The 27,294-nt window shown below is 43.2% G+C and overlaps 1 protein-coding gene across 13 annotated transcripts in view; it reads left to right on the top strand.

Moving 5' to 3' along the window:
* LOC121547681 (neurexin-1a) overlaps positions 1 to 27,294 on the top strand; it is a 558,882-nt gene that overhangs the window by 370,075 nt on the left and 161,513 nt on the right. For all 13 annotated transcript variants that reach the window (XM_041859073.2, XM_041859072.2, XM_041859069.2 and 10 more), the window contains one exon: positions 16,871 to 17,052. In XM_041859073.2, coding sequence (XP_041715007.2) covers positions 16,871 to 17,052 — 182 coding nt within the window. The remainder of the gene's footprint in view (positions 1 to 16,870; positions 17,053 to 27,294) is intronic.

Below are 27,294 nucleotides of genomic sequence, written 5' to 3'. Positions count from 1 at the left end.
AGAATCCTGGAACATGTTCCAGTCTGTGCTAGCAAAACAGTCATGTAGCTTAGCATCTGCGTCATCTGACCACTTTTTTATTAACCGAGTATGCGTCTCTGTGTATGGAGTAAAGGTGGTCTAGAGTTTTTTTTCTTCCTCTGGTTGCACATTTAACATGCTGGTAGAAATTAGGTAGAACGGATTTAAGTTTCCCTGCATTAAAGTCCCCGGCCAATAGGAGCGCTGCCTCTGGATGAGCGTTTTCCTGTTGACTTATGGCCTTATACAGCTCATTCAGTGCAATCTTAATGCCAGCATTGGTTTGTGGTGGTAAATAGACAGCTATGAAAAATATAGATGAAAACTCTCTTGGTAAATAGTGTGGTATACAGCTTATCATAAGATACTCTACCTCAGGCGAGCAAAACCTCGAGACTTCCTTAGTATTTGATTTTGTGCACCAGCTGTTGTTTACAAATATCCACAGACCGCCACCCCTTGTCTTACCGGAGTCAGCCGTTCTATCCTGCCGATGTAGCGTATAGCCCGCTAGCTGTATGTTGTCCATGTCGTCGTTCAGCCATGACTCTGTGAAACATAAGATATTACAGTTTTTAATGTCCCGTTGGTAGGATAACCATAATCTTAGGTCATCCAATTTATTCTCAAATGATTGAAGATTGGCTAATAGGATTGATGGGAGCGGCAGTTTACTCGCTCGCCGTCGGATCCTTACAAGGCACCCCGACCTACGTCCACGATATCTCCGTCTCTTCCTCATGCGAATGACGGGAATTTGGGCCTTGTCGGTGTCTGTAGGATATCCTTCGCGGCTGCCTCATTGAAGAAAAAATCTTTGTCCAATACGAGGTGAGTAATCGCTGTCCTGATATCCAGAAGCTCTTTTTGGTTATAAGAGACGATGACAGAAACATTATGTACAAAATAGATTACAAATAACGCGGAAAAGACACATAATAGTACAATTGGTTAGAGGGCTGTAAAATGGCAGCCATCTTCTCCGGCGCCATAATTATGGTGGAATATGGTGCCATTTGGGATGCAATCTCAGTAAATCCAAAACCGTCTTAATATAGTGGCTTGCTTTTCCCTTTCCCTTATATGAGATTCATTCTTGAATTGGGGACATCTTTACTCCACTGAAAATACAGTATGTCACAGTGCAAACAGATACAGTGGCAGAAATACAGTGAAATACCGTATGGCTCAGTGGTATTTTAGTTGTATTCTGCAACACGAAAAATGACTGTGCGAAAAACTTTGGGAGCAACAATCTACTGCATGCTGGTGTCTATCTTTACTGAATGTACTGAATTAAGAGAGAGAGAGAGAGAGAGAGAGAGAGAGAGAGAGAGAGAGAGAGAGAGAGAGAGAGAGAGAGAGAGAGAGAGAGAGAGAGAGAGAGAGATATTCAAATGGGGGCAGGAGTTTCTCCCTAGAAACTGTCAGTGTGGCAGCACACACACACCCTATAGACTGTCAGTGTGGTAGGACTCATATGACACTTCTGTAATGTGGAGGACTGCTAATATCAACAGCGCGGTCCTTTTTTAAATAGTGCTTCTGACAAATTGGGGAAAAACGGTATAACGTTTATGTTATAGTCGACTATTTTTTCATCAATTATCTGTATTCCAATGACCAGAGGGACACAACAGGGCTGTCTTCAATTCGCCTTGTTCTTCACTGTGTCCTACACTCTTAGAAAATAGAAATGCTATCTAGAACCTAAAAGGATTTTTGAAGAAACCTTTTTGGTTTAGGTAGAACCCTTTTGGTTCCAGGTAGAACCCTCTTGAGTTCCATGTAGAATCCTTTACACAGAGGGTTCTACATGGAATCCAAAATAGTTCTAATTGGAACCAAAAATAGTTATATCTGGAACCAAAAAGGGTTCTCCTATGGGGACAGCCGAATAAACTTTTTGGAACCCTTTTTTCTAAGAGTGTAAGAACCTCTAGCAGTGTCAGTCCAGCCATGCTCCTATTCCAAGCAGTGTCAGTCCAGCCATGCTCCTATTCCAAGCAGTGTCAGTCCAGCCATGCTCCTATTCCAAGCAGTGTCAGTCCAGCCATGCTCCTATTCCAAGCAGTGTCAGTCCAGCCATGCTCCTATTCCAAGCATTCAGTCCAGCCATGCTTCCATCAGTGTGCATGTTCAGATGGTGATGGTGATCGATCCAGCATTTACATCTCTTTCTCTGTTCACATCAGATCATCGCTCACTCTCTCATACACACACACACACACATTAGGGCTGGGAGGTATACTGTATTTTACTAAAGTATATACCGATATTGATGCAGGTTTGGGCTTTTACTTTACCTTCTATATCGGTATTTCAATGTTTGGTTTGTTAAATGTGATACGCCATTCCGCCGTGAATAACGTCCATTTTTATAGTTTACTCCGCTACTTGACTCGTCTCTCTCCCTTTCTCTCACCAATCCCCACCTCCTGTAACTCAAGGAGCGCAGTTGTTGTTGCTCGATCACTTGCAGTCAGTTCACTCTTGAGTCTACATGGTCAATGCAGCAGATGCAACAAGATGTTGATGTCAATGATGCTGCTTTCCACTTTGCTTCATAATATAAATCCACAAGTGTTCTATTAGTTTGTCTACAAACAGCAAGTTTGTTTGTTCTTAGAAAGTTGTGGCTAAAATAAATTGTGTTAGCCACTAATGCTAATCACTAGTTAGCTGGCTATCTAGTTAGGTAATAAATGTACAGAGTCAGAGCAAACATAGCTAGCTAATACAGCCTGAGTGATACCAGTGCTGGTGTAGGACTAAATCAGCATGTTGTTTGTGCAACAGTATCTTGGAAATCAGAGAGGAATAGGCAAAGCATGAATTTGTTAGCTACATTAAGTAAGAGAAACATGTAATGTAGCCAAAGATTATAGGGTCCCCTAGGAAACACTGACTCACCAACACTTTGTTTCCTAGTTCTTACCCTGTCACAACTCCTCCCTGGCTTTTCCATTCGTTGTCATGTCAAAGAACACTGTATTCAAAGTGCCCACTATTATATTCTAACTACAGAATAATCATTCTATTTCAATGATTCCAACAGTTCAACCGTGTTTTGATCTACATTGCAAATAAAATCGCAATTGCAATTTTGGGTTAGAAATAAGGCCTAGATTTCTGCCCATATCATGCAGCCCTACATGGCAGGGTGGAAATGATCTCAAATGAATGCAGGAAATGCAGAAATGTATGAAAATGCTGAAAATGTTATTAAATGGAAAAAGACCCATTTAAATCACTTTGAATGTATGTGTTTCCACCCTAAGGTCATGCACTACTCATAAAGCAGATCTAGTACTTTTATTATTAAAAAAAAAACATAAAAATATCATCAAAAAATAGAAAAATATTGTGATATGATATTTTGGCCATATCGCCCAGCCCTAACACACACACACACACACACACACACACACACACACACACACACACACACACACACACACACACACACACACACACACACACACACACACACACACACACACACACACACACACACACACACACTCTCTGTAATTGGAACTCCAGTCATACACTGACTCCACATCTGTTGGCTCCATAATAAGAACAATAGAACAGAAAAGAGAACATTAGGAAGTTGTGCTGGATTGAATCGATAGTCGCTAAATGATTGCCTTCCCAGACTAACAGAACTGACGGTAAATTATCCCTTGATGTTGTGATGGCACACAATCAGTCCACATATCTCTTTAACAATGGATGAAAAAAGGGAAATTGATGATGAAAAATGAAAGAGAGAGAAGCTGATTGATGCTGGATATTTAAGCCTTGCTTTGATATACAGGTTTTGTTGGATTACAAATCCAACAACTGGACGTAGAATAAGTGAAGCGGCATTGTTGGAAAAAATGGTTGCTAACAAAATGGACGACCAGAACCTGAATTCAGATCCGTGCGGAGTTCACAAGGTCAGCTAGCAATGTGTGTGTGTCTGTGTGAAACACACAGCTACCAGTGCCAAGGCAGTTGGCCAGGGGAACGATGTGCAGCTGGTAGGGGGACAAGGGCTGCGTTTGCTGGGCAGCTCTACTAAGACAGTGGGGCCTGTCTTTCAGTTCCTGGCTGGGATTCCCACTCTGCTGCTCCAGAGGCAGGTATCACCCTGCAGCCCCAGGGAAGTGAGCCATAGTGGGGGTAGAGAGGTGGAGGAGTGGAGGGTGGAGCCACAGTGCTGAAGACCATGGGTTCAAATAGTATTTTAAATATGTCACATACTTTGAGCATTTGCTTAAGCCTGCCTGGAGAGCCCTTCTGGGACCAACCCCTTGCTTCCATTGCACCAGCCAGGTAAGCTAAATCAAGCATAGCTAGAGTATTTGGAAGATTTCAAATACTATTTCAACCCGTGTCTGGCACAGTGAGGGTAGATTGGTGGATGGGTATGAGTTGCACAGTGATTCACCAAGCATGCACCCCACAGGGCATGACTTCAACTGAGCCATGGAGTCCTCGCCCCCTGCCTGGAAGAGTCAGGGTGGTTGGGTGTGAAGTCATCGCCCCCTGCCTGGAAGAGTCGGGGTGGTTGGGTGTGAAGTCATCGCCCCCTGCCTGGAAGAGTCGGTGGTTGGGTGTGAATTGATCGCCCCTGCTTTGAAGAGCACTTCTTTTGACATAGGTCAAGTCTGACGATCTCATTGTTAGAGAGCACTTCAAGTCCTTCACATCTATTCTGTAGTCAGTGAGTACACTCAAACAAAAGAAAAACATGTCCTTATCTCGCTCTCTCTCATGCCCGGAGGCATGACTTCAATGTTCCTATGTATTTTCCCTCCCCTGTCTATTCTAATATGGGAATCTCTATGTATGAAACTCACATCTGGTGCCTAGGAATTGTATGATCTTTATATTGGGGTTGACCAATCGGTGGGCCAGGCAGATATGCCCCAGTTAGCCCACAGTTAATTTGATTACACCCAATTAGCAACGTGGATAGGGGGGGAAAGAGACAGAGAGAGAAAATAAAAGAAGAGAGAGAGAGAGAGAGAGAGAGAGAGAGAGAGAGAGAGAGAGAGAGAGAGAGAGAGAGAGAGAGAGAGAGAGAGAGAGAGAGAGAGAGAGAGAGAGAGAGAGAGAGAGAGAGAGAGAGAGAGAGAGAGAGAGAGAGAGAGAAGGAAATGTTTTGCTTTTGTTTTAGTGCACTCACTGACTACAGAATAGATGTGAAGGACTTGAAGTGCTCTCTAACAATGAGACTGTCAGACCTGACCTACACTACCGGTCAAAAGTTTTAGAACACCTACTCATTCAAGGGTTTTTCTTTATTTTTACTATTTTCTACGTAGTAGAATAATAGTGAAGACATCAAAACTATGAAATAACACATATGGAAAGATGTAGTAACCAAAAATGTGTTAAACAAATCAAAATATATTTGAGATTTGAAATTCTTCAAATAGCCACGCTTTGCCATGATGACAGCTTTGCCCACTCCTGGCCTGTCTCTCTAACCTGGCCTGTCTCTTTATCCTGGCCTGTCTCTTTATCCTGGCCTGCCTCTCTATCCTGGCCTGCCTCTCTACTCTGGCCTGCCTCTCTACCCTTCACTTCCCTGACCTGCCTCTCTATCCTGGCCTGCCTCTCTATCCTGGCCTGTCTCTCTACACTGGCCTGTCTCTCTACCCTGGCCTGTCTCTTTATCCTGGCCTGCCTCTCTTCCCTGGCATGTCTCTCTACCCTGGCATGTCTCTCAACCCTGGCATCTCTCTACCCTGGCCTGTCTCTCTACCCTGGCATGTCTCTCAAACCTGGCATGTCTCACTATCCTGCCCTAACCCTGACCTGTCTATCTACCCTTGCATGTCTCTCTACCCTGGCCTGTCTCTCTACCCTTGCATGTCTCTCTACCCTGACCTGTCTCTCTACCCTGGCATGTCTCTCAAACCTGGCATGTCTCACTATCCTGCCCTAACCCTGACCTGTCTATCTACCCTGCTCTACCCTTGCATGTCTCTCTACCCTGGCCTGTCTCTTTACCCTGGCATGTCTCTCTACCCTGGCATGTCTCTCTACCCTGACCTGTCTATCTACCCTTGCATGTCACTCTACCCTGGCATGTCTCTCTACCCTGGCATGTCTCTCTACCCTGGCCTGTCTATCTACCCTTGCATGTCACTCTACCCTGGCATGTCTCTCTACCCTGGCATGTCTCTCTACCCTGGCATGTCTCTCTACCCTGGCCTGTCTCTCTACCCTGGCATGTCTCTCTACCCTGACCTCTCTATCTACCCTGGCATGTCTCTCTACCCTGGCATGTCTCTCTACCCTGACCTGTCTATCTACCCTTGCATGTCTCTCTACTCTGACCTGTCTATCTACCCTGGCATGTCTCACTATCCTGGCCTGCCTCTCTACCCTTGCATGTCTCTCTACCCTGGCCTGCCTCTCTACCCTTGGAAATTCCTGAGTGAAAATACAGTATGAGGGGGAAAATGAAATAATACATTAAACAACCATGAGTACACTCTGTGTTCCTTTACAACTAAGTCCCAAATGGCACTCCATTCCTTACATAGTACACTACTTTTACAAGAGCCATATAGGCCCTGGTCAAAAGTAGTGCACTATATAGGGAATAGGGTGCCATTTGTGATGCAGACTAAGATATAAATCATCAAAATGATATTTTTTCTACCTCTTCATTATAGCTGGTTCACGTTGGGTCGATGCTGTTTTAATTAATAATTGATAATCTTTCTTCTCCTGAAAGAGAATTCTGTAGAGGACGGTTATCATCAGATCAAACCATCATATCACGGTTTTTATGATGCTTCAATCCATCTTCTTTCTTCTTCGATCATGAGGTGCTTCATGTAATTATAGCTTGAAGATGCGTGAAACTTGCCCCCCCTACCATCACCCTTGGTTGACAACTGGATGATTATTTCAGTAACTACATACATAAGTAATGACTGATCATTAGCTATTTTCACTGTTGTTGCCCGGTCACTGTAGCTCTTGGATCCATTTCTCCGTCTCCATTATGTTGTGTCACAAAATAAGGCATTTTAAAAAGCACAAAAAAAACAATAACATACAGTGGGGGAAAAAAGTATTTAGTCAGCCACCAATTGTGCAAGTTCTCCCACTTAAAAAGATGAGAGAGGCCTGTAATCACATTGTAGGATTTTTAATGAATTCATTAGCAAATTATGGTGGAAAATAAGTATTTGGTCACCTACAAACAAGCAAGATTTCTGGCTCTCACAGACCTGTAACTTCTTCTTTAAGAGGCTCCTCTGTCCTCCACTCGTTACCTGTATTAATGGCACCTGTTTGAACTTGTTATCAGTATAAAAGACACCTGTCCACAAGCTCAAACAGTCACACTCCAAACTCCACTATGGCCAAGACCAAAGAGCTGTCAAAGGACACCAGAAACAAAATTGTAGACCTGCACCAGGCTGGGAAGACTGAATCTGCAATAGGTAAGCAGCTTGGTTTGAAGAAATCAACTGTGGGAGCAATTATTAGGAAATGGAAGACATACAAGACCACTGATAATCTCCCTCGATCTGGGGCTCCACGCAAGATCTCACCCTGTGGGGTCAAAATGATCACAAGAACGGTGAGCAAAATCCCAGAACCACACGGGGGGGACCTAGTGAATGACCTGCAGAGAGCTGGGACCAAAGTAACAAAGCCTACCATCAGTAACACACTACGCCGCCAGGGACTCAAATCCTGCAGTGCAAGACGTGTCCCCCTGCTTAAGCCAGTACATGTCCAGGCCCGTCTGAAGTTTGCTAGAGTGCATTTGGATGATCCAGAAGAGGATTGGGAGAATGTCATATGGTCAGATGAAACCAAAATATAACTTTTTGGTAAAAACTCAACTCGTCGTGTTTGGAGGACAAAGAATGCTGAGTTGCATCCAAAGAACGCCATACCTACTGTGAAGCATGGGGGTGGAAACATCATGCTTTGGGCTGTTTTTCTGCAAAGTGACCAGGACGACTGATCCGTGTAAAGGAAAGAATGAATGGGGCCATGTATCGTGAGATTTTGAGTGAAAACCTCCTTCCATCAGCAAGGGCATTGAAGATGAAACGTGGCTGGGTCTTTCAGCATGACAATGATCCCAAACACACCGCCCGGGCAACGAAGGAGTGGCTTCGTAAGAAGCATTTCAAGGTCCTGGAGTGGCCTAGCCAGTCTCCAGATCTCAACCCCATAGAAAATCTTTGGAGGGAGTTGAAAGTCCGTTTTGCCCAGCGACAGCCCCAAAACATCACTGTTCTAGAGGAGATCTGCATGGAGGAATGGGCCAAAATACCAGCAACAGTGTGTGAAAACCTTGTGAAGACTTACAGAAAACGTTTGACCTGTGTCATTGCCAACAAAGGGTATATAACAAAGTATTGAGAAACTTTTGTTATTGACCAAATAATTATTTTCCACCATAATTTGCAAATAAATTCATTAAAAATCCTACAATGTGATTTTCTGGATTTTTTTTCCTCAATTTGTCTGTCATAGTTGATGTGTACCTATGATGAAAATTACAGGCCTCTCTCATTTTTTTAAGTGGGAGAACTTGCACAATTGGTGGCTGACTAAATACTTTTTTTCCCCACTGTAATTTTAGAAATCTAATGAACATGAAAGTGTTTTTTCTAGCAGCATTTGGTTTCCATATGCTCACAGAACAACACATTCAAAAGCACTAACTAGAATAAACCAAATAAAAATCTAAACTAAATAAATATGTAAACTAAATAAATATATAAACTAAATAAATATATAAAAATAACATGAAAGAGAGAAGATAAAAACAAGATAAATTAAATTGACTCGTTTGACTCACAATTTCATCTTCACAATTGTGAATCTCTCGCAGCATTGATCTCCGATAGCCTCTCTGCTAAACACCAATAAGAGTTGATTGGGTAACACAGTGCTCATCAATCGTCTAAATGATTTCCCGGGAAGCTGAAATGGTAATCCAATAGAGGTTATTTGGTTGCTTTTTAATTGTAGTCTTTCCAGCAGTGACAGGAGATCAAGATAATGGTAAAATATTATAGAATATAATATTATTACACTTATTTTGGTTATAAGGGTATGAGTTATTAAGAGCAACCATCTGAACTTGACTTGTTACTTTTAGCTCCTATAAAGGGTTCCAAAAAGGTTATTCAGCTGTCCTCATAGGAGAACCCTTTTTGGTTCCAGGTAAAACCCTTTTGAGTTCTATGTTGAACCCTCTGTGGAAAGGGTTATACATCCTGGAACCAAATAGAGTACCCTTTTAGATTCTAGATAGCACCTTTTTTTCTAAGAGTGTAATGGAGAAAAGTTTCTCAACCCACTCATTGTTTCAGTCGCAAAAATCATAGTATATAAACGGAACAAGTAAAGTGCTGGTCCCATGTTTCATGAGCTGAAATAAAAGATTCCAGAAATGTTCTATACACACAAAACAATTCTCAAACATTTTGTGCACAAATTTGTTTACATCCCTGTTAGTGAGCATTTGATTCTTTGTATTTTCTCTCACTGGGGAGGAGTATTTCTGTCTGTAATAAAGCCCTTTTGTGGGGAAAAACTCATTCTACTTGGCTGGGCCTAGCTCCACAGTGGGTTGGCCTGGCTCCCAAGTGGGTGGGGTCTATGCCCTCCCAGGCCCACCCATGGCTGCGCCCCTGCCCAGTCATGTGAAATCCATAGATTAGGGCCTAATTAATTTATTTCAATTGACTGATTTCCTTATATGAACTGTAACTCAGCAAAATCTTTGAAATTGTTGCATGTTGCGTTCATATTTTTGTTCAGTATACAGTACTTAATAATACCTAAAGACCTACTCTCTAAGATACGGTTGGAAGTCCTGAGACATACTATTGCATGAAAATGAGAGGTTCAGGCCTCTTGCAATCTCCACAGGGGTGAATTATCTGAATCCTTGTAAGGTATTATGACTCAATATATAGGCCTAATCACAAAACCACACCAACAATGTTGAATCAACATTACATTCAAGGTGATGTTTGGGGATCAAGCGGTATGAAGTTCAGACTAAGTAGTTCTCTCTGTCAGACTTTGGAACCAGTCTCTACACTGGCCTGCCTCTCTACCCTGGCCTGCCTCTCTACTCTGGCCTGCCTCTCTACCCTTCTCTTCCCTGGCCTGCTTCTCTACCCTGGCCTGCCTCTCTACTCTGGCCTGCCTCTCTACCCTGGCCTGCCTCTCTACTCTGGCCTGCCTCTCTACCCTTCTCTTCCCTGGCCTGCTTCTCTATATAAAGGCCTAATCACAAAAATCACACCCACAATGTTGAATCAACATTAAGTTCAGAGTGATGTTTGGGGGTCGACCAACGATGAGTAAACACCAACAACTTATGAATGATTTATGAATGATTTATGAATCAATATCAAACTGATGGCTAAGGAAGTTACCCATTCCCTACATCATGAGTGATTTATTCTATTCCCGTTCGTCTCCATTATAACGCCCCGGGCACACACACACACACACACACACACACACACACACACACACACACACACACACACACACACACACACACACACACACACACACACACACACACACACACACACAGACACACACACACACACACACACACACACACACACACACATACACACACACACAGACACACTGCCTGTAAACGGGTTGTAATGAAAGCACTTCTAGGTGCTGACGGAAGACTGAACCATAACCCTATCGGTCCATCCCATATAGCACCCTACTGTATTCCCTATATAGTGCACTACTTTTGACCAGAGCACTATGTTAGAGCCCGGAAGTAGTGCACTATAAAGGGAAAAGGGTGCCATTTGGAACGGATCACATCTCTTCTTTTCATATTTCCATGAACAGATATGTGATTATGATTGTATTTCTCCTCAGCTTCCAGACAGTGGAGGTAATATGAGGCTCGTTACCAGGGTGTGTGTGTGTGATGTATTTGTGTGTGCATGATGTTTGTAGCTAGAGGTCAGAGGAAATACAAGTCTAAGTGATTGACCCTAGAGGAGCGGCAGAGTAGAACCGGGGAAAAGGCCCAAACACACAAAATCTCTCTCCCCCCTTCGCATGCTGTACCCATCCCCTCTAAATGATGAAGCATATTTAAGATGTTAATATCTCGGCTTGTCCAGAGCCTCATGCTTCATTAAGTCAGCAGCAGAAATAGACTGAGGCAATGAAATGTAACCCCATTAGGCCTCAAACACAAGTGGGATGTTTAGGGTTGCTCTGGGTCTGGCAGTGTGTGTGTGTGTGTGTGTGTGTGTGTGTGTGTGTGTGTGTGTGTGTGTGTGTGTGTGTGTGTGTGTGTGTGTGTGTGTGTGTGTGTGTGTGTGTGTGTGTGTGTGTGTGTGTGTGTGTGTGTGTGTGTGTGTGTGTTTATGGTTATGCAGTTGGTGTCACATCCATAATGAGAGGAAGACATTTGACCTGACTATGTTAATAATATCTAATAACAGTGATGATAGATGAGAGAGAGAAGGAACTAAGGCCATAAGACCATATGGATTCATCATTAGCTAGGCTCTGATAGATTCAGGGATGCAACACTATTATGTCTGACTCTTTTTAATGACAATTCTCTTTTTATCACTTAATCATTTCACACCTCTACCAGTCTGTGATTGTTCCTTTCCCTCCATTTGGTTTATATGGAGATGAATTCAGAGAGAGAGAGAGAGAGAAAGAGAGTGGGAGAGAGAGACAGAGAGACAGAGAGAGGGAGAGATGGAGAGCGAGAGATACAGAGAGTGGGGGAGAGAGAGAGACAGAGAGAGGGAGAGATGGAGAGAGAGAGAGACAGAGAGTGGGGGAGAGAGAGAGACAGAGAAAAAAAGAGATACAGAAAAAGAGAGAGACTGATGGAAAGATAGTGAGAAGACAATCATCAAATAAAACGGGCAAATATTTCCCGGACAAGCCTGTATCCAGTGACTACAAAAAATCTATATTAGACCTCAGCCTCACAGGCGACACACACCCGCACTCACACACACACACACAAACACACACATACACACACTTACATGCGCACACACACATGCACACGCACACATGCACACCACACGTGCACACACACCAAATCGTGAGCGTAATTGCACTTGCCCAGGGAGTTACGTCAGCAGATTTCACATCCAGGCACTATTGTGTAGGTGTACATTAGCCCTTGAGTGTGTGTGTGTGTGTCTATCTGTCTGTCTCTGTGTGTATACACACTCGTGCATGCGTGTGTGTATGTTTGTTTATCTGTTTGTGTGTGTGTGTGTGTGTGTGTGTGTGTGTGTGTGTGTGTGTACGTCCATGTGTGACTGCTGGAGAAGTAGTGTGTAGGTGTGCATTAGCCTCCTCAGTGTATCTCCTTGCTGTAATCCTCCACCAGTCCCCCAAGGACTTTCTCCAATAATCTTACACGCTGTTCTGGCTCTCAGCTCGTCTTAGCTACATGTCAACAAGCTTCTTAACTACCCTCTGCCGACGGAGCTGTTGGCCGAATGAATTAAGATAGAAGGGACGGGGATGCGTCCCAAATGGCACCCGTAGGGCTCTGGTCAAAAGTAGTGTACTATATAGGGAATAGGGTACCATTTGGGATGCAGCCGAGGTAACACTTTACTGTAAACCCTGGCAGTTATAACACATTATGATGCACCTTACTTATGAAAACATTGTATAAACAGCTCCATTTATAGAGAATTTGACAGTGGTTAAATTTCTCTCCAGGGTGGTTATAATTCATTTATCGCTACATCCTAAAATGGATGTAGCAATCACAAATTGTCCCTTTAACTGCTTTAGTCCAAATACAGTAATACAGTGCCTTGCAAAAGTATTCATCCCCCTCGGCATTTTTCCTATTTTGTTGCATTACAACCTGTAATTAAAATGGATTTTTTGAATACTTTCGTAATCCCCAGAATTGAGATGAATTTGCAATCTCTTCTTCTGTGTTTTTATTTGGTGGCACTGTCTCTTACTCTCTTTAATGCACAAATTAAGGAGGTGGCCTTTAACTACATCACCGATAATCTCTAGAAAATGAGCAAAATGGGAGAAATTAGCAATCTGTTCTTTGTGATTTCATTAGTTATTTTGGAAGTCACCGGACTTGATCTGTCAGCAGAGTAAAGTGTGTGTCCGATCGTGTCAATAGACAATGGGAGAGACGGCTACTGAAGGGCCCTGGCTGTGATGCTCCCACACTGTCATGGTATCAAAGGGTTTGGTGTGTATCCTACAACACTGACATGGTGTGAAAAGGCTTCATTAGAGTAGTCTGGGTCGGAGATATGGAGCAAGTTGTTTGGTGGATGGGTTGGGGATATGGAGCGAGATGTTTGGTGGCTGGTTCGGGGATATGGAGCGAGTTGTTTGGTGGCTGGGTCGGGATATGGAGCGAGTTGTTTAGTGGCTGGGTCGGGGATATGGAGCGAGTTGTTTGGTGGCTGGTTCGGGGATATGGAGTGAGTTGTTTGGTGGCTGGGTCGGGGATATGGAACGAGTTGTTTGGTGGCTGGGTCGGGGATATGGAGCGAGTTGTTTAGTGGCTGGGTCGGGGATATGGAGCGAGTTGTTTAGTGGCTGGGTCGGGGATATGGAGCGAGTTGTTTGGTGGCTGGGTTGGGGATATGGAGCGAGTTGTTTAGTGGCTGGGTTGGGGATATGGAGCAAGTTGTTTAGTGGCTGGGTCGGGGATATGGAGCGAGTTGTTTGGTGGATGGGTTGGGGATATGGAGCGAGTTGTTTGGTGGCTGGGTTGGGGATATGGAGCGAGTTGTTTAGTGGCTGGGTTGGGGATATGGAGTGAGTTGTTTAGTGGCTGGGTTGGGGATATGGAGCGAGTTGTTTGGTGGCTGAGTCGGGGATATGGAGCGAGTTGTTTAGTGGCTGGGTCGGGGATATGGAGCGAGTTGTTTGGTGGATGGGTTGGGGATATGGAGCGAGTTGTTTAGTGGCTGGTTTGGGGATATAGAGCGAGTTGCTTGGTGGCTGGGTCGGGGATATGGAGCGAATTGTTTGGTTATTGGGTCAGGGATGTGGAGTGAGTTGTTTGGTGGCTGGGTTGGGGATATGGAGCGAGTTGTTTGGTGGCTGGGTCGGGGATATGGAGCGAGTTGTTTGGTGGCTGGGTCGGGGATATGGAGCGAGTTGTTTGGTGGCTGGGTCGGGGATATGGAGCGAGTTGTTTGGTGGCTGGGTCGGGGATATGGAGCGAGTTGTTTGGTGGCTGGTTTGGGGATATGGAGCGAGTTGCTTGGTGGCTGGGTCGGGGATATGGAGCGAATTGTTTGGTGGCTGGGTCGGGGATATGGAGCGAGTTGTTTGGTGGCTGGGTCGGAGATATGGAGCGAGTTGTTTGGTGGCTTGGTCGGGGATGTGGAGCGAGTTGTTTGGTGGCTGGGTCGGGGATATGTAGCGAGTTGTTTGGTGGCTGGGTTGGGGATATGGAGCGAGTTGTTTGGTGTCGGGGGGAGAATAGGGGAGACAGCACATAGCTACTGGAAAAACATTGCACTGTGGGAAAAGGATAGTGCAGACTCACTGAATATTACATCTGAACATATAATCTGTATTAATGAAAGGGGAAGGGCCAGCAGTCATCCCCAAAGTGAAATAATGTACACACAAACTGCTGACAGTCTACACTAACAATACAGAAAGAGTTCTTGCATCATACAGTCATTCAAAAAACAAAATAATATGGAAATATTTGTTGCATCATTCAACAATATTACTCTATTTAACCTAATCAACTGTTAAAAGTGACATAATTACACAATGTGCAGACATTACAAATGGTATTTATAACATGTAGTACAGAGCCTGTACATCAGCACAGTATTCATCCATATCATCAATGATAAATGACATCGCTCTTCTTTTATTAGTGGATGATCCAGGAGAGTGCCTAGAATGAAGAGAACGTGATAGAGGATAAATAGATAGAGTGATGGCTTTTATATCTCGCCGCTCACCCATTGATGGATATATACAATCCATCCAGAGGGAGGAGAGGCGGAAGGGGAGAGGGAGGCTGGAAATATATAAATAAATCCATGGACAATTTATTGATATTTCTTTGTGCGCTGGTTTACAGGAAAATATTGGAATCACAGTCAAAATGATGTATAATCCATTGTTCTTTGCTAAGGCATTTAACCTCAGTTCCCTTTATGAATATTTAAAGACTGCTTCTCTCTCTCTCTCTCTCTCTCTCTCTCTCTCTCTCTCTCTCTCTCTCTCTCTCTCTCTCTCTCTCTCTCTCTCTCTCTCTCTGTCCCTCTCTCTCTCGCCCTCCATCTCTCTCTCTCTTTCCCTCCATCTCACTCTCTATTTCTCTCTTTCCCTCTCTCTCTCTCTCTCTCTCTCTCTCTCGCTCTCTCTCTCTCTCTCTCTCTCTCTCTGGCCCTCTCTCTCTCGCCCTCCATCTCTCTCTCTCTTTCCCTCCATCTCACTCACTATTTCTCTATTTCCCTCTCTCTCTCTCTCTCTCTCTCTTTCTCTGTCTGTCACACACTCGCTCTAATTTCGACATAAAGATTGCTGTGTGATACAACATTGGAGTAATCAATCAGATATTGTTGCTAAGCTGACATTGTCAGTCAAGCACTACCACATCCCAATCATTTGTTTTACAGCATGCATGAACACACACACACGCACGCACACACACACACACACACACACACACACACACACGCAAAACCTCACACCTAAAGAAAATATTTGTTTCTTGACAAAGAACTCATGTGCTTTAGCTTCTTCTTAGTACCAAAATGAATTAATTGATGCATATTCTAAAGATAATATGATAATAATAGAATAGATTTGACAAAAAGCTTGTTGAGTAAAATAACTCCAAGGCAACAACCATCTTTGGAAAAATATGATTATTAATAGGACTTCAATATCTCCTCAATTCTCTCTTTTGGAGAAAACCTCTTTGTTCATTATTAGAGAATGCTTTTTCCTCCTACCCATCAATTTGAGTAGGTCACTAGTGTTTCCCACTACCCCCCAGGTGGTTAGCTTTCTACCACAGCCTTTCAAACGAGGAACCGGGTGGCACACTTGTTCTAGGATATTCCATTAAATTAGAAGGACATGTTTTTTTCTTTCTTAGACAGACATGTAACTGCATGTGGACACGCACCCGGACAAGCACACACACACACACACACAAACCTTTACTTATCACCTCACTGATATGTCCACAGAAGACCGAGTTGTAACGTGTTTTACTCCTGCCGAGGCAGGAAATGGTTTCCTCGCTGGCGTTAAGGTCCTCTAAAAGGTTGTCATTAGCCTAGGCATCCAATCAAGATACAGATGCAGGCGCCGTCTGCCTTTGAGACCACTAACAAGGCGTAGGAGACCGTGAGGTGGCTACCGCCTGCATGACGTTTACCTGAGCCGCGGCAGGGACACAGCTGGGTGTTTGTTTCTTCTCTCTGTGCCCTGCTTGCATATCTACTCTTCCAGAAGCTCCAGTGTCGTGTAATAATGAGGCATTCTTATACAGACCGGAACCTGCTTCTCTGGAAGAAAATGGCTCCCATTTTCATGAAGCTTAAGTTGCAGTTTGAATGCCTTGGCGTTACTGTTGCTTGGGTGTTTATGTTTTGTAAATTTGATGACTCACATGTACAGCTTTACAGAAAGTATTCTGGAGTACATCAGGGGAATGTTCACATCCAACCTACTTTCTTTCTGATCAGTAGCACTATTATCCTTGACTTTAAATGCTGCGAAGCACATTTACCCATTTAAAGCCATTACCATGCTAAGACTCCTCTCTCTCTCTCTCCTCTCTCTCCAGCTGGAACTACGTATATATTTGGGCGTGACGGCGGTCTGATCACGTATACATGGCCTCCCAATGACAGGCCCAGCACGCGGGCAGACAGGCTGGCCATAGGCTTCAGCACACAGCTGAAGGATGCTGTTCTGGTGAGGGTGGACAGCTCCTCTGGCCTTGGAGACTACCTGAAGCTACACATTGTAAGTCACTGAATCTACTATATTCTACTCAGCCGCTACTCTGCTCTAGTCCTACTGATAATCTACTATATTATATTATATTCTATTCTACTTCACTCTACTCTACTCTATTCTATTCTACTTTACTCTATTCTATTCTGCTCTAGTCCTACTGATAATCTACTATATTATATTCTATTATATTCTACTTTACTCTACTCTACTCTATTCTATTCTACTTTACTCTATTCTACTTTACTCTATTCTACTTTATTGTACTCTATTATACTGTACTCTATTCTACTCTAATCTACTCTACTCTATTCTACTTTACTCTACTCTATTCTACTTTACTTTACTCTACTCTACTCTATTCTACGCTATTCTACTCTACTCTATTCTACTCTACTCTATTCTACTCTACTCTATTCTACTCTATTCTACTCTATTCTACTCTAATGTACTCTATTCTACGCTATTCTACTCTACTCTATTCTACTCTATTCTACTCTACTCTATTCTACTCTATTCTACGCTATTCTATCCTACTCTATTCTACTCTACTATATTCTACTCTACTCTACTCTACTCTATTCTACTCTATTCAACTCTACGCTACTCTACTCTATTCTACTCTATTCTATTCTACTCTACTCTACTCTATTATACTTTACTCTACTCTACTCTACTCTATTCTACTCTATTCTACTCTACTCTATTCTATGCTATTCTACTCTACTCTATTCTACTCTACTCTATTCGACTCTATTCTACTCTACTCTACTCTATTCTACGCTATTCTACTCTACTCTACTCTATTCTACTCTATTCTACTCTACTCTATTCTACTCTATTCTACGCTATTCTACTCTACTCTATTCTACTCTACTATATTCTATTCTACTCTACGCTACTCTACTCTATTCTACTCTACTCTACTCTACTCTATTCTACTCTACTCTACTCTACTCTATTCTACGCTACTCTACTCTATTCTACTCTATTCTACTCTACGCTACTCTACTCTATTCTACTCTACTCTATTCTATTCTACTCTTCTCTATTCTATTATACTTTACTCTACTCTACTCTACTCTATTCTACGCTATTCTACTCTACTCTATTCTACGCTATTTTACTCTATTCTACTCTATTCTACTCTACTCTATTCTATGCTATTCTACTCTACTCTATTCTACTCTACTCTATTCGACTCTATTCTACTCTACTCTACTCTATTCTACGCTATTCTACTCTACTCTATTCTACTCTATTCTACTCTACTCTATTCTACTCTATTCTACGCTATTCTACTCTACTCTATTCTACTCTACTATATTCTATTCTACTCTACTCTACTCTACTCTATTCTACTCTATTCAACTCTACGCTACTCTACTCTATTCTACTCTACTCTACTCTACTCTACTCTACTCTACTCTACTCTACTCTACTCTACTCTACTCTATTCTACGCTACTCTACTCTATTCTACTCTATTCTACTCTACTCTATTCTACACTATTCTACTCTACTCTATTCTACACTATTCTACTCTATTCTACGCTATTCTACTCTACTCTATTCTACTCTACTCTACTCTACTCTACTCTACTCTACTCTATTCTACTATATTGTACGCTATTCTACTCTACTCTATTCTACTCTACTCTACTCTACTCTACTCTATTCTACTCTATTCTACGCTATTCTACTCTACTCTATTCTACTCTACTCTACTCTACTCTACTGTATTCTACTCTATTCTACTCTACTCTACTCTACTCTATTCTATTCTATTCTACGCTACTCTACTCTACTCTACTCTATTCTACTCTACTCTACTCTACTCTACTCTACTCTATTCTACGCTACTCTATTCTACTCTACTCTACTCTACTCTATTCTACTCTATTCTACGCTATTCTACTCTACTCTATTCTACTCTACTCTACTCTATTCTACTCTATTCTACTCTACTCTACTCTACTCTACTCTACTCTATTCTACTCTACTCTATTCTTCTCTATTCTATTCTATTCTACTCTACTCTACTCTACTCTACTCTGTTCTACTCTACTCTATTCTACTCTACTCTACTCTACTCTACTCTATTCTACTCTACTCTACTCTATTCTATGCTACTCTACTCTATTCTACTCTACTCTACTCTACTCTACTCTATTCTACTCTACTCTACTCTATTCTACTCTACTCTACTCTACTCTACTCTACTCTACTCTACTCTACTCTACTCTGTTCTACTCTACTCTATTCTACTCTACTCTACACTACTCTATTCTACTCTACTCTACTCTATTCTACTCTACTCTACTCTAACTCTACTCTATTCTACTCTACTCTACTCTATTCTGCTCTACTCTATTCTACTCTACTCTACTCTACTCTACTCTACTCTACTCTACTCTACTCTACTCTACTCTACTCTACTCTACTCTACTCTACTCTACTCTACTCTACTCTATTCTACTCTACTCTACTCTACTCTACTCTATTCTATTCTACTCTATTCTACTCTACTCTACTCTACTCTATTCTACTCTATTCTACTCTACTCTACTCTACTCTACTCTACTCTACTCTACTCTACTTCACTTGTTTATCTATTATATCCTGATACACACTCATATGTAACATGATGATGATGGTGATGAAGACAATGTTAACAGCAACTACACCAAACATAAAGATGAGGTAATGAAGGTTCTACAGCAAAGTAACATCACCATGACCTCATAACAGTAATCCGTCATTTAATGATGATGGGAAATGAATACATAGACACGTCAGTGTGGCTTCACACTAGTAGCGCCGGCAGGCGTCAAATCCCTGTCGTTCTGGTACTAACAAGATGCTGCTTCCTGCCTCCCTCCCCCGATCTGGTCCACGTGCTGTGAGCTGTAAGTCCAGAGAGCCTAGTCAGAGACAGAGCAGTAATGTGGGTTGTTTCATACAGCTCTGACCTGCCCTGTAATTCTACTGCCTTCCGCCTCCCTGACCCACCCTCCTCAACCAGCCACCCACCCACTCTCTCAGAATACTGATAGATGCAGGCAGAGAGTGTGCACAGGCACACCCGCCGCACGTGCGCACACACACATCAGATGCGCGCGCGGGCACACACCCACCAACGTGCACACAAACATACACCACTACCACAACTGCAAACATCCACACATACATTCAGTACATAGGCAATACAACTTGAATTCAGCTTGCCACTGCCCACACAGTGTACATATGCAGTAACACATCAAGCAGTTCTCAGGACACACAGCAGTGGTCATGATGGTGACTGTGGGTGTGTCACTTTATTCTCTCACACACACACACACACACACACACACACACACACACACACACACACACACACACACACACACACACACCCTGCATGCCACTGGCCCTGATGGTAACACAGGTGATTCTGGGACTAAGGTCTGGAGCATTAAACTAACGGCAGGGGAGAACAGGACAGTCTGAAAGAATAACAGCACACTCACACACATGCACCACGCCATCTGACGTCACGCCATCTGACTATCGCACCACGCCATCTGACTATCGCACCACGCCATCTGACGTCACACCATCTGACTATCGCACCACGCCATCTGACGTCACGCCATCTGACTATCGCACCACGCCATTTGACGTCACGCCATCTGACTATCGCTCCACGCCATCTGACATCACGCCATTTGACTATCGCACCAAGCCATCTGACGTCACGCCATCTGACTATCGCACCATGCCATCTGACGTCACGCCATCTGACTATCGCACCAAGCCATCTGACGTCACTCCATTTGACTATCACACCATGCCATCTGACGTCACGCCATCTGACTATCGCACCACACCATCTGACGTCACGCCATCTGACTATCGCACCATGCCATCTGACGTCACGCCATCTGACTATCACACCACGCCATCTGATGTCACAGTGTGTTATTACACACACATACACACTATCTACCATCACAGCACACACACACACACACACCATACGTTATCTGACATAACAGTGTCTTAACACAGGGACTGGATGGAACTCTGGCTGGGAGGGGAAGGGACACTTACAGTAGATAGATAAAATAACTGTAGTCTCCTACACACTAGCAGAGAACAACTCATCCAAGCACTCCCACATACCAACATAAATCCATACAGCCCCACATGCACGCAAACACAACCCCCATGGACTCCTACATACAAATACAATGAACTCATGGCCACATAGCCTTTCATATGAAAAATAAATGCATTATCTTGCTGAAACAAACACACAAACACACACACACACACACAAACACACCCGCCCCACCCTCCACCTCACACACACACCCTCACACACTCACTCACCCCCCAACCCCAAACGGACTCTTGAGTACCTAGCAGCAAAGCTAAGAGTGAATGACTTCAATAGAGGTTTGGCTAAATCTGTATCTGGGCTGCGGCTGGTGCTCTCTGATTATACCTTGGGCTGACTTCCAAATGGCACCTTATTCCTTATACAGTGCACTACTTTTGTCCAGAGCCCCGGTCAAACGTAGTACACTTCATAGGGAATACGGTGCCATTTGGGTCTCAGCCTAGGATGCTGGAGCACATATCACATGCAGGCTCAGCAACATATGTGCACCTCATATTAATGTTCCCCTCTGTGTCTCTCTGGGGGCCCCTAGGGGCCTCGAACCACGACCTGGGGCCCTCAGTGATAGAGTAGATGTGAACATAGAGAGACACAGGGCTCTCGTTAACAAAGAGAAGGCTAACAGGTCTTAGCACTGTGTGCCTTTGTGTTGGAAAGCTAGTCCACTGTGACCTCACTCTGGAGGTAAAGGGGTTAGGGAGCAGGATCTGGGAACCCTGGAGTCAGGGGGGAGGGAAGGTGAGAGGGTTGAGGAGGGAAGGAGGGAGAGGCTCATATGGTGTGAGGCAGCAGGGGGAGGGAGGTCATACGGCTCTGCTTGTAGCATATGCTTGCTCCTTACTCCTTTATTGTGTGTGTGTGTGTGTGTGTGTGTGTGTGTGTGTGTGTGTGTGTGTGTGTGTACTCCGTGCTCCCTCCGTGTGCGCTACTGTGACTCTGAGAGCACTTACAGTGAGGAAATGATGATAGGCATGTTATTACTGCAGCGAGGGCACTGGGCTGTGAAACTCATCCTCCTCTCTCTACTTTGTGTTTCATCCTCCCTCTTCTTTCCTCCTCTCGCATCAGCGGCCACTCTCAATACTCCTCCTGGTTTTATATGTACTCATGTAGTACATGTTAATCTGAGGGGCTTTGTTAAACGTTGCAGAGAGAGAGGTAGAGAGAGGGGGAGTCAGAGGGGGAGAGAGAGGGGGGGAGAGAGAGAGAGAGCGAGAGAGAGGGAGGGAGAGTCAGCTTGGAACAGATATGGGACAAGGCTAACCATTTCCTGTGTTGTGCGTGAATTCTTTGAAAGACCATAGTTTTATATTTCATTGATTCCACTCTACCCATGATTTTCTCGTGTCATTTCCCAGTGAAACCCAAAGTCAACCACAGCAAACTTTAACATTCATGCTATATTTCATGACCTTCATTTTCAATGGCGTTCCCATATGCCCATTACCAGAACTGTGAGTAGCCTGTAACGTTTTAGGAGGAGTGTATGGTTTGTGAGAGATAGGATTAAACCAGATTAAACCAGATTTGAGTATTTACTCCCCTTTTTCCCTCCATCCAACCCTCTAATCTGCAGCTCCCATTTGAGAATGATAGAATGGAGAAAAAGAGCGATAGAAACCCACTGGGGCTTGAAGGATGGAATGACACACACCCACACACATAAACTCTCTCTCTCTCTCTCTCTCTCTCTCTTTCTCTTTCTCTTTCTCTGTCTCGCTCTCTCTCGCTCTCTCTACCTCTCTCTCTACCCCCCTCTCACTCTCTTTCTCTTTCTCTCTCTCTCGCTCTCTCTACCTCTCTCTCTACCCCCCCCCTCTCTCTTTCTCTTTCTCTCTCTCTCGCTCTCTCTACCTCTCTCTCTACTCCCCATCTCTCTCTTTCTCTTTCTCTTTCTCTCTCTTTCGCTCTCTCTACCTCTCTCTCTCTCTCTCTCTACCTCTCTCTCTCTCTCTATGTAATATGGGTAATATTAATGTAAATGCACCTCTAAGGAATAGTGATCCTTCGCCCCCGGCCCACTCCTCTCCTTTCTATCTACACTCTTAGACCCTTTTCAGACTACAACAGATTCTCTAGTTTAGAGAGAATACCCTCGGCTATACCTTTTTTAATAATGGGAACTTGCGAACTTTCAACGTCTCTAGCGTTTCCTCGGGAGGTAGCTTATGACACTCGCCCGACAGTTGCCCCCCTCCGAGCAGGGCAGTGTGAACACAATTGCCTCGTTCAGCCCCTAACTCCTACAGTATAAATGGTAATAGCACAGCAATGATTTTGAAACAGCTGAAATGTATAGACATTTTCTTGAGTTTGACCTGAAATTGTAGTAACAGTTTGCCAGCTGCTCTGAACCACGTAAACCTATGGAAGCCCATCCCCACCACCAAAAGAAAAGTACAATGTCGATAGTAGATCAAATACAGAAAGGATATTTTTTTGCGTTTTAACATGACACCACAGGTCCCAGAGTGGGGGGGGGGGGGTCCTGATCTGGTAGGCTAACCTAACCAACTCAGCTGTAAAAAACAGTTTTATATGTGCTATAATGGGAGCAGATTATTTTTCCAATCAGGTCATATGGTTTAAAACATAAAAAAATATCTGGAAAAACTAACTAATTTGAAGGGGTGTCCACATACTTTTGTATATACAGTGTATGTAAATTGAAAAGTCGTCACACTGCCTCTCACCCATAGGATAACCCTTTTTGGTTCCAGGTAGAACCTTTTTGGGTTCCATATAGAACCCTCTGTGGAAAGGGTTCAACATGGAACCCCAAAAGGTTCTACCAGGAACCAAAAGGGTTCTACCTGGAACCAAAAAGTATTATTCAAAGGGTTCTCCTATGTTCAAGATAGCACCTTTTATTCTAAGAGTGTATCGATAAATACAATGACTCAGGAATTACTGGACCATCTAATATATGACAATCAATTGCCCTTAGGGTTATTACACTGTAGCTGAGATCTAAAGGAATAGATCCCTGATTATGATATTTCTCCTTTTCAACTATCATAGTGTTATTACTGTAGCCGAGTGACGTGTAAGAGACTGCATCCATAACAATATAATTACCCTACACATTTTTTTTATATAAAGTTTATTTATTCAGTCGCAAGATAACAGCACAAGAACAAACATACATACAAATATGACACATCTACTCTAATTATGATTTTCTCATTTTCAACAATCCAGTTTTTTTCTAGACACTTGTTTTGAGGTGAGGCATATTCATGTTATTCATGAGTGTATGTAATAACACACGTCCCATCATAGTCTTGAGATTTGTTTCAACAAGGCAGGCATTATGCCTTGGCTAATGTAATCATTGCATTGTAGCTGAACGTGAAATCCAGGCGTACTATGACATTATGCAGATTATGCTAAACATGGAATTACGGGTTTGATCCGTCTTCAGGAATATGGAGCAGAGTAATCCAGCAGTTAGAAACCTGGAACAACCGCATGCCGCCGTCGCTGTGTCAATTAAATACCTATACATCAAGGACCCATTGATATTCATTTACAAAGCATCAACTTGATGTTTTGAAATGAAGAGATACAGTTGAAGTCAGAAGTTTACATACACCTTAGCCAAATACATTTAAACTCAGTTTTCCACAATTCCTGACATTTAATCAGAGTAAAAATTCCCTGTTTTAGGTCAGTTAGGATCATCACTTTATTTTTAAGAAAGTGAAATGTCAGAATAATAGTAGAGAGAATGATTTATTTAAGCTTTTATTTCTTTCATCACATTCCCAGTGGGTCACACATTTACATACACTCAATTTTTATTTGGTAGCATTGCCTTTAAATTGTTTAACTTGGGTCAAACGTTTTGGGTAGCCTTCCACAAGCTTCCCACAATAAGTTGGGTGAATTTTGGCCCATTCCTCCTGACAGAGCTGGTGTAACTGAGTCAGGTTTGTAGGCTTCCTTGCTCGCACACGCTTTTTCAGTTCTGCCCACACATTTTCTATAGGATTGAGGTCTTTGTGATGGCCACTCCAATACCTTGACTTTGTTGTCCTTACGCCATTTTGCCACAACTTTGGAAGTATGCTTGGGGTCATTGTCCATTTGGAAGACCCATTTGCGACCAAGCTTTAACTTCCTGACTGATGTCTTGAGATGTGCTTCAATAAATCCACATAATTTTATTTCCTCATGATGCCATCTATTTTGTGAAGTGCACCAGTCCCTCCTGCAGCAAAGCACCCCCACAGCATGATGCTGCCACCCCCGTGCTTCACGGTTGGGATGGTGTTCTTCGGCTTGCAAGCAACCCCCTTTTTCCTCCAAACATAACAATGGTCATTATGGCCAAACAGTTCTATTTTTGTTTCATCAGACCAGAGGACATTTCTCCAAAAAGTATGATCTTTGTCCCCATGTGCAGTTTTGGAGCAGTGGCTTCTTCCTTGCTGTGTGGTCTTTCAGGTTATGTCGATATAGGACTAATTTGACTGTGGATATAGATACTTTTGTACCTGTTTCCTCCAGCATCTTCACAAGGTCCTTTACTCTTGTTCTGGGATTGATTTGCACTTTTCGCACCAATGTATGTTCATCTCTAGGAGACTGAACGCGTCTCCTTCCTGAGCGGTATGACGGCTGCGTGGTACCATGGTGTTTATACTTGCGTACTATTGTTTGTACAGATGAATGTGGTACCTTCAGGCGTTTGGAAATTGCTCCCAAGGATGAACCAGACTTGTGGAGGTCTACAACCTTTCTTTTTTTCTTTTGATTTTCCCATGATGTCAAGCAAAGAGGCACTGAGTTTGAAGGTAGGCCTTGAAATACATCCACAGGTACACCTCCAATTGACTCAAATGATGTAAATTAGCCTATCAGAAGCTTCTAAAGCCATGACATCATTTTCCCAAGCTGTTTAAAGGCACAGTCAACTTAGTGTATGTAAACTTCTGACCCACTGGAATTGTGATACAGTGAATTATAAGTGAAATAATCTGTCTGTAAACAATTGTTGGACAAATTACTTGTGTCATGCACAAAGTAGATGTTCTAACCGACTTGCCAAAACTATAGTTTGTTAACAAGAAATGTGTGGAGTGGTTGAAAAACAAGTTTTAATGACTCCAACCTAATTGTATGTAAACCTCCGACTTCAACTGTATAGGTTCCTAAAGGCATTGTTTACATGCATGTAAAGTAATGCATAATGTAGTGTGCTGAATATGATGTAGTCTGTGCCATGGAACTATAATACTTAGAATGAATGAAGGCCTTCCGACGATGGGAATTTTAATGGGTACACTCACTGTGGCTGATATGGTATTGTGATGCATGCTATTTTGATGGTCAGTGCACTGTTGGGGATAAAAGTAAAAAGAGACTCATTTGAATCTCAATCTCAGGCAGACAGGTATTGGAAATCTCATCTGCCAGACCAGTATATTTTAAGCACTCATTTGCTTTCTGAGAGCGCTTTGAGAGGCAGTTTTGCTGCTGATTATTATGTTTTTTTCAGTGTTGAGCTGTGCTGCTCTGCGGTGGGACTCCAAGGGGCCACTGGAGCTTGTTTTGTGCCGACGCTCCTCTCCTCTCCTTTCCTCTATCTCCCTCTCTCTCTCTCTCTCTCTCTCTCTCTCTCTCTCTCTCTCTCTCTCTCTCTCTCTCTCTCTCTCTCTCTCTCTCTCTCTCTCTCTCTGCGTGGGTGTTGGGGTGGGGAATCATTCTACCATTGTGTTTCTGTGTGCCTTTTTTGCAATGCTCTAATTGCAAGCGTCTCTTCAAAACAAGCAATGTATGCACTCTTGGGCTAAGGAGGACAGCGCCGGGCTTGCTAGCTCAAGCTGTGAAGCTAATATATTCCGGTGAGGAGCGAAGAGGATGGCAGGGAAATAATGACTTTTCTGCTGGAGTGATGCAGGCGATGCTCCCTTCGGTCTCGCCGCAACCGGCTGCGCTGTACTTGTGATTGAATACACCTTTAATATTATTGTTTCCTCTCCTCTTCCCCACCCTCTTTATTCATACAAACCACCCTGCCTTTCTGAGTGGGGACAGCTAGATGCGGTGTGTTGACGTAAGGGGGTTGTCGTGGGATTA

This window comes from Coregonus clupeaformis, chromosome 31 (assembly GCF_020615455.1).
Source record: "Coregonus clupeaformis isolate EN_2021a chromosome 31, ASM2061545v1, whole genome shotgun sequence".
NCBI classification, from domain to species: domain Eukaryota; kingdom Metazoa; phylum Chordata; class Actinopteri; order Salmoniformes; family Salmonidae; genus Coregonus; species Coregonus clupeaformis.
This window is presented reverse-complemented; position numbering and strand designations above follow the sequence as displayed.